The following is an 8,891-nucleotide window of genomic DNA, read 5'->3' as shown; positions in this document are numbered from 1 at the left end:
AGTTATTACACACAATAAAAGGTTTAAAACTAGTCTTATTAGTTATTACACTACAGCCTAAATGATTAAAAACAAATTACCTATTAAAAACGAAATATTTCAGAAAATGGCACTGCACATCCAATTTTAATATCTTAGGTAAAACTATTGTAGTTATTGCTAACTCATTATGATTTCAAATCTAATTAAGACATTCAACAAGCGCCACTTAAAGTGACGCCTTGTTGCCATACGACTGCCATGCCGGTGCCGAGTAACAATCTTCTCTTTATTAAGAGTATCAACAATACAATACAAATAGTCTTTATGGCACACCTCATTGCAGAAAATAATACAGAAGAGGTTACACAACAAGCGGTCTTATCGCTAAAAAGCAACTTTCGGTATATACATCAAGACAAGACCACTGTGAACAACATTACTATACCAGTGCCATACTTTTTTCTTTAGATTTGTATTTTTATCAATCGCAGTGCAAACATTTATGAAGCTTACAATAACATGTTATTGTAATTTACTAGCGTGGAAACAATAGGAACATCCTAAACTTAATATGTAATAAGTAGTTAATACAATGTAATCTATAGATAGCTTGTCCCTAGGCGTACTTTTTATATAGAACATTATTTTGTCTGCAGATAATCGTGATGAAAGTGGTCAGTTTGCAACTGCCTTCCGGGCCGAGCATGGAGCGGCTTCCGCTGCCATTCAGCCCGACGGAACTATTGTGGCGGTACCCGTTGCCGTGGGCGCCGCCGCCTCCGTCACCTCTTGGTGACACAAAGGCCCAGCTGCCCGCTGGTCTCCCGCCAGAACCCCGTCTCTGGACCAGAGAAGACGTCGCCGTTTTCCTCAAATGGTGTGAAAGGGAATTCGATCTACCAAACTTTGATATGGATCTTTTTCAAATGAATGGTAAGCGACACAATCAATGGCGAGTACTTATATCCCTTTTCTGGTAAAAGGAATTGTTTGCTAATCGCTCCTGTTGTTTGCAGGTAAAGCGTTATGTCTCCTTACCAAAACGGATCTCGGGGAACGCTGTCCGGGGGCTGGTGACGTTTTACACAATGTTTTACAAATGCTGGTGCGAGATGCTGCGCTTTTGGGGAGAGTGCCGTCGTCCCCGGTAACTCCGACGGCGCGCGCCGCCCCTTACCCGCCATCGCCGCACTCCCACCCTCCGACCCCGACATGGGCCATGGATGGCTTCCACCACTTCCATAGCGCTGCTGCGGCTGCCGCGCAGCCCAACTCAGTAACATTGAGCCCTGCACCGTCTGTCGACAGTTCAGGAAGTCCCCAAAGAGGAGAAACAATGAGTTATGCGCCATCATATGCACCATCTACGACTGCTGTGGTTCAGAACGCAAGCTCTGGAAGCAATCATTCGGATTCAGATGAAGAAGCTCAATTTACGCCTCAACCACGTTCGCCAAAGGAAGTTCCAATGGCGAATTCAGTTTCGCAAAACCACCAAGCGCAACAGCACTCGCACTATCGCGCTCAACATAGAGAATTCTTTCCGAGTGATATGCCAGAATCTAACACAAGTAAGTAAATATAAGTATCATTATTCGCATTACTAAGTTAATGAATAGTAAACATACTTCATTCCGACGTATTTAATAATGTTTTTCCACACAAAAATTGAACTATACTGCCACTACGACCTTGAGGAAAAACCACAAGCATAAAGATCTTATACATATTACGACAAAATCACTGGTAGAATAGAAATAGTCTCTAAACGTTTTTTATATTATTTTCAGATGGAAGACTCTTATGGGACTTCCTCCAACAACTGCTTAATGACCCAACACAGCGATACACAAACTATATCGCATGGAAGAACCGAGAAACTGGTGTCTTCAAGATCGTCGACCCCGCTGGCTTGGCAAAACTATGGGGGATTCAGAAAAACCATCTTTCAATGAACTACGACAAGATGTCCCGCGCTCTGAGATACTACTACCGTGTAAATATTTTACGGAAAGTACAGGGTGAACGACACTGCTACCAGTTCTTGAGGAACCCGATTGAACTGAAGAACATAAAAAATATCTCTCTCTTGAGGCAACAAATGAGTCCAACCCGTGTAGCCCCGCAGCCTGTAGTAAAGACAGAAATGAAGGAAGAACGTTGTGAAGAAGATCCCGCGGACGAGGATATGCCAACCGACTTGAGTATGGCCGCGTCAGAGCCTTGGCGGAAGCGCGCGCGCCCCGAACCCATCTCCGCGCCCGCGCCGCACGAGAAACATCGCATCAGTGCCCTCATCGGAGAGAGCATGCTACTCAAACGAGAATCCGAATATACTCCTGAACATTATGCACTAAATCTCAAAAGTGAAAAATGTGAACAATGATCATCGAAAACGTAAGCTGGACACTAACTGTGCAACGCGTGAATAATGCAAGCATTCGTGCGACAACAGCTCCACCCACTAAAATTCTAGTCAAAATCCTCTCAGAAAGGGTTTCTTGCAGTCTTCCTATAAAATAATTTATATTTGGTGAGATTCCAACGATTAACGTCACAAATAGCTGAGAGTACTTTGACGAATTTAAGATGGTCTTTGGAGTTTGAAGCAGGGTATGGACCTTAATGCCTTTGTGCCAAGTGATTTTTAATTTTAAGTGTAAATTAAATTAAGTAGTTAGCAAAAGGGACAAGAGTTTATTTGTGTTAACATAATAGAGACTGTTATATTTTGTGCAATGAATAAACGGCTGCCGTGAGTATGAGCAGTTGCAGAGATCATTGTTGCCAAAAGTCAATAAGTATGTGTGTGCGTAACTAGTTACTTGGATACGCGCTTGATGATGCATTTTGTAATTTAATTTAGTCGTATGCATGTTTATTCTTTTTATGTACTAGCAAAAAGTCTAAACCATGTAACAACAATAACAAGTTTAAACCATAAAAACCTGTTCAAAGATACCAATATTGTCTTCCATTATATTTTGGCAATCCAATTATGTTGTAGCGTGCAAATCAGATTTATTTCGAAGCCTACCACAAATACGGCAGCTATAATTAATATGTCATAAAATAAATATTTACAAAATTGACAATAATAGACAACAATTACCTAAAATGCCTTGAAAATTATTAAAACTTCCCCTGTGATAAATGTAAAGTGGTAGACGTGTAGAAAATTCTAGGGCTTAAACTCAAAGATTTCCAGCTACAATTTTCTGTGATCTCTTTTATCAATATAGGTAAATGTCATGAAGAATAAATATAAAGATATCTTGTAAATATTACGTAAGCTATTATAAGGTAACTAGCATTAAGAAACTGACTGTAAAGAGAATGTATGTATATGATCTGTAAAACAAAAGTGGAGCTTTATAAAAATACCTAGTATATTCTGTATGTACTAGTACCTACACCTGAGTTTGTATTTTTACAATTATTTCTACATCGGCATAAACTTGCCATGATTTTCCAACTTGTTGTACACAATATAAGCATGTGTTTCATTTAAAAATATTGTGTCAGATTTATTATAACATAAAAATAAATGAAGATAATGTTAACTGACTTGTTATTCAATTTTTAATATCGAACCCTATAGATCAGAAGACATAAGAAATTTAAGACTAACAACACTACATACCACGAAGCGACGTGAGAATGGTCACTAAGGTAGGTATAGAATACGATATATGATAATTTTTACATGTTTGCATACCGAGAATAAACAAAACCGAAGAGAAGCAACCTGTAGAGGAGAATAGCCGGTCAGCCTTAAGCTAGAACGGAGATGCTTCACTCGTTCGGTCAACAAAGTTGAAACAGCGAGAAAACTTGAGTTCCTTAATTGATTATCAACAAAAATATTAAAAACCATAGTACTTATAGGTACCTAAAAACGCTCATTCATGAGGCACGGCACAGCTCAGACTTAGATGAGACTGGGGCACAGGCATTAAACAGGTTAATTTATAAAATGAGTTGGAAGAGATCCCTCAATGGAATAAGTTCGCTTTTGTATTTGGATCTACATATGTTGTTAGTATCTACATTCTACTTGTTCTGTGCCAGGGATGTTGCGAATATCCGCATCCGCAACCGCGGAACTTCCACATTATTTTCAACATCCGCATCCGCATAAAATCGATGCGGATTTAATGTGGAACAGGTCGGTACAGGAACGTCTTAGCATCGGCGTAAGTGCTAGACTGCTAGGTAATTTAGTCATTAACCAAAAAACCTATTAGAAATGAGCAGTCAAGCGTGAGTGGGACTTAATGTACGGAACCCTTGGAACGCGAGTCCGACTCGCACTTGGCCGGTTTTTTGAAATAAAAATTACTAAAATGTAATATTTGACGTTTTTTATGGTACTATCTTGACATCCGCACCTTTAAAAATCCGCATCCGCATCCGCGGATGTCAAAAAATCGGCATCCGCAACATCCCTGTTCTGTGCAATAAGGTGTTTTTTTATTATTATTAGAATCAGAAATAGAGGCGCCATCTATCGCCGAGTAGCATTACCGACTATATAAACAGTTCAAAAACAAAAAGTGCCACTCCTGTTCCCTCGCGTAAGTAATTGTATTTCGTAATTTTTGGTTATTTTTATTGCTTGTACAAAATTTGTGGCCTATTTGCTGAATATGTTTGATGAGTTATTTGGGTGTTGATGCTTACTGAAATAGACTAGATAAAAAAAAATATATTGTAGTTTTGTAAACAACACAGATTTAGTCTAAAATCATAAGTATGATTGATCAGGTTAGTGGTAATTATTGAATACAAAATAAAATAAAGAAATGGCATTTATTGAAATAAGCAATATCACTACAGCTTAGTATACTTAATTAATATAAGGAACTGTCACCAGAACCTATGATTCAGCATCTGCAACTTGGCTCTGGAAGAAGATAATGTCATCGGCAATGACTGTTGAAGCTGTTCGGATTTGTCCATCCTCAGTTTTAACCTCTCCGTAGGATAACTTTCCCATGACATAAACCCTTTGCCCTTTCTTGAGATATTTATATACAGTATCCCTTAGACCAGGCCTAAATACGCTCACTCTGTGCCAATCTGTTCTGTGCAACATATCACCTGATTCATATTTGTAATTGAAATGTGTTGCAAGTGAAAAATTCACAACGGGGCGCTCATCTGTTCCTCTTTTTTGAGGATCGGCGCCTACTCTTCCGAGAAGTGTGACTTGATTAATAGCTAAAAAGAAAAAATATTTTATTGAACGAAATGGAAACAAAATAAATATCTGACATTTAATTATACTTGGTCAACCAGATCTTGACAGTAGAAAAAGGCGGCAAATTTGAAAAATGTAGGCGCGAACGGATATCGTCCCATAGAAAATTTGAATTTCGCGCCTTTTTTTACTGACAAGATTTGGTTGACCAGCTATAAATAATATTTTAATACATACTCTTTTCAGATTTCTGTGTATCAAATTTAATGGCTGTTGTATGAACGTCCGAGTATGGGACTGCTGTGAATTGGCGTGTGGCGCTATAAATCTAAAAATCATAATTTGAATTAACTACAAATAAGTAATTACAGAAAAGTAATTCATAACCTCTAATTACATTTACAAACACAAGTCACAGGAATTATTACAGTGAAACTTACCTTACTAATGTTAATATAAGTTTTCTTCTTACGCTTAACAATAAAACAATATCAAAATCGTCTATCAACAAGATTTTAAAGTTACAACAAGGTGTTTGCCGGTAATATGTATGAAGAGTTAGGTTAGTGAAAATAACATGTATTAAAGACAAAATTTAATATAACTTACCCTAGAAATGCGAAACATTTTGAAGTGTGCTGTGTAGCAACTCGTGATTGAATTGTAAATCTATCCGAAACTAATTAAGTAAAAGTTTTTGAATATCTATTTGTATAATTTGCGTTTGTTCACTTTATTCGTGTTAAAAAAAAGATAATATAATATGGGATATAAAAAAAAACCATAAACAACTGTGAAAGTTTTTAAGGGCTCCACGCACTCATCGTCCTGTCTACAAAACGCACGAAGTTCGATACTTTTGGCGTCTGGCGTCGTGCGGTGCGATAGTGTGTTATGGATATAACAGGCGTACGGCGGACCATCTTCCACTCAATCAGGCCTCGGATCGGACCGGGCCCTAGTACTATATTATTAGAGCCGCCTCCTATTGATTTAATTATCGAATTTGTGATCAGACTGTTATGGTTCCTCTACACGTTGGCCCAATCTAGTGGTCCAATATGATGGGCCAACGTGTAGAGAGGGTAGTGGTGTCGGTTGGCTTATGGCGCGGCGAATGGCGATGGGATGGCCGCGGTGTAGGTTTTTCGGCACACATCATAGGTAGTGGGCCAGCGATGGCGGTACGCATCTACACGTGGCCCAATCCACAGTGCGCGCTCGAACGCGGTCGAGTGTGGACGTTTGTGCTCAGTATCAATTTACGGCTTTTTAAATTAAAAATGACGAGTACGTGGCCTCATTATGGAAGTAATGAAGAAATAGAAAATTTTACGCAGACAGTACATTTACAATTTAAATAAATAAATATAACAATACATACTAATAGTTGGCTTATTCCCACTAGTTACCACCAAGTTGTTACCAGTGGTAACTACTGAGAATTTTTTTCCCACCTTTTACCACTGGTAACTACTGGGAAAAATTATTCCCAGTAGTTACCACCAAAATTTTGTTAGAGTTAAATACTTGTCACACTTACATACGAATTTACAAGTGCGACAGAGAGGCAACACGTCGAACGTGGTTCGCGGTAGGCGCTGATCCCATTTGACTCAATTGTAGGTAATAAAAGCCATTACAGACAGGCGTATCGGACCATGTCCTTGGTGTGGTCTACGTTCGGCGGCGGACCACCTTACACACGATCGGCCGTCTGTAATCGCTCAATGACCAATCAATTTCATCAAATCAAGAGGTGCGGACGTAAAAATGTCATTTTTCAAGTAGGTATGCTCCTTTAAGGACAATTTTTTAATTTTGAGCGCTAGACTATTCTAGTGATTAAATTGTGTACGTGTGGACAAAAGAGTAGTATAATATCGTCGGGTGACAAGTAAAAGTCACTAACTAACATCATTGAAATTATTGGACAATAAACCGTGTTACAAGTGTAATAAAGTGCATTGTTACTTTAATTTTTTGATAGTACTTAGTGACTTTTACTTGTCACCCGACGATATGTGTGGACGCTAGATGATATAGTCGCCAATTTGTTTTTGTAATTAACTATTACGGCTCAGCGACCCAAAGAGGATCTTGGCCTCCGAAACGAGAGCACACCATTTTTCCCGATCCTGCGCCGTTTCCTGCCAATTATCGGCTTGGAGCTGACGCAGATCCGCTTCCACACTGTCTCCCCAGCGGTATCTGGGCCGACCTACCGGGCGGCCACCAGTCGGTCTTCCCAGGTACGCCCTCTTGGCAGCCCGGTCCTCTCCCATTCTCAATAGGTGCCCGAACCAGCGAAGTCTGTGGGGTGTGTGTGGGTGTTTTTGTTATCAAATTGTCAATCTAATTAATCCGTTTCGTGTTGGTGGTGATTATATAGCTGGTCAACCAAATCTTGTCAGTAAAAAAAGGCGCGAAATTCAAAGTTTCTATGGGACGATATCCTTGGAGGATACAACTAAACGGAGTAGCCATTAACAGGCTTTCCCCTCTGTCGAAAATAGGCGGCCAACGGTCATACACAATGTATGGACTGACGTTTATCTGACATGGCTATTTTTACGTTACGCATACATTTGACGTTCCCCTCCCCCGCAAAAATCGGCAGACTGTTTTGTACAGAAAATTACAGACATGGCGTCTCCGTTTGATTATATCCTCCAAGGACGATATCCCTTCGCGCCTACATTTTGTCAAATCTGTAGAGCCCTTGAAAATAATGTTGCCACGAACAAAATAGTCGTCAATGCGTCGTTTTGTTTCCTCTTTTTTTTCCATTCGTTGGTTCATTGACAGTTGTATTTGTGGTTATACCTATCTATAGATAAGTTTTAACTCCAAAAACCACCACCATACCTAATCCTGGAAAAGTTGTTGCCTGTGAAGGATGCCTTCAGCTGCGAATCCTAAGTCCGAAAAGCCGGCCTCTTCGGAGGCCACGGATAATTCACCAGTACGACAAGTATTGACGATTATTGAACATAAAATCCGTAATTTGGAGAAAAGAAAGGTATGTGCGCTGCTAATATATTGCACGAGCCCGACGCCCAGATGTATTTATGTATCTTTCGTCTTCAACTATCAACATTTTTAATATTTAACAAAATGTCATTATTATGCCCGTATAAGTGTTATACTTTCGCTAGTATAGTATCTTGCACAAGTGAGTTAATTTGCCGTGAATTGCTGACGCCATTTTTACATGTGCTCATCCCATCATCCAATGTTGACGATACAAAAGGTGGACATAATGAGCGCCCAAACACGTAGTTCGTTTACTAAACCGGCACTTATTGAAACTAACACGTGGTACAATGCTCCTGTTGTTTAGTGACAGATAGTTTAAATCTACTTAAAGGTTTTTATCGACATCAACATGATGATTATGATGATATTGTTGATTTTCTTCGTTGAAATGTTTGTTACGAGCGGTTAGAAGTATGTTCTTTGTTTTGCTGATATTCAATAGTACATGTAACACTAGCCTCTGCCTGAGACTTTGTCCGCATGAAACACGTTAAATGCACTTCCAAGCAACCCTATTTTGTCCCCTTCCAGAATATCAGCACCCAAATTTAAAATTGTTTATACAACTTGTCAAGGGTTTTCTTGAAAAGTTGATGATAACAAGCTATGCTAAGATTATATTCATAACAGACTATATAATTATATTGACTTTTAATGGCTTCTAGAA

General features: G+C 39.2%; 3 protein-coding genes across 3 annotated transcripts in view; 2 read left to right on the top strand and 1 right to left on the bottom strand.

The window, feature by feature from the left end:
* The first annotated feature begins 611 nt into the window (after positions 1–611).
* On the top strand, positions 612–3,549 carry LOC134662324 (ets DNA-binding protein pokkuri). The gene is made up of 3 exons (XM_063518510.1): positions 612–915; positions 999–1,553; positions 1,773–3,549. The coding sequence occupies exons 1-3, from the start codon at positions 648–650 to the stop codon at positions 2,366–2,368; spliced, it is 1,419 nt and encodes a 472-aa protein (XP_063374580.1). The 5' UTR covers positions 612–647; the 3' UTR covers positions 2,369–3,549.
* Positions 3,550–4,807: 1,258 nt separating this feature from the next.
* On the bottom strand, positions 4,808–5,831 carry LOC134662872 (single-stranded DNA-binding protein, mitochondrial). Its single transcript, XM_063519179.1, has 3 exons — positions 5,795–5,831; positions 5,423–5,513; positions 4,808–5,205 (listed from the first exon to the last, which is right to left on the bottom strand). The coding sequence occupies exons 1-3, from the start codon at positions 5,810–5,812 to the stop codon at positions 4,862–4,864; spliced, it is 453 nt and encodes a 150-aa protein (XP_063375249.1). The 5' UTR covers positions 5,813–5,831; the 3' UTR covers positions 4,808–4,861.
* A 2,163-nt stretch (positions 5,832–7,994) lies between these two features.
* LOC134662633 (caprin homolog) overlaps positions 7,995–8,891 on the top strand; it is a 44,919-nt gene continuing 44,022 nt past the window's right edge. The window contains exon 1 of the mRNA XM_063518906.1: positions 7,995–8,207. Coding sequence (XP_063374976.1) covers positions 8,085–8,207 — 123 coding nt within the window. The 5' untranslated portion in view covers positions 7,995–8,084. The remainder of the gene's footprint in view (positions 8,208–8,891) is intronic.

The sequence above is a fragment of the Cydia amplana genome, chromosome 3 (assembly GCF_948474715.1).
Source record: "Cydia amplana chromosome 3, ilCydAmpl1.1, whole genome shotgun sequence".
Taxonomy (NCBI): domain Eukaryota; kingdom Metazoa; phylum Arthropoda; class Insecta; order Lepidoptera; family Tortricidae; genus Cydia; species Cydia amplana.
Note: the sequence above shows the minus strand (reverse complement) of the source record. Positions and strands in the feature narration are given on the sequence as shown.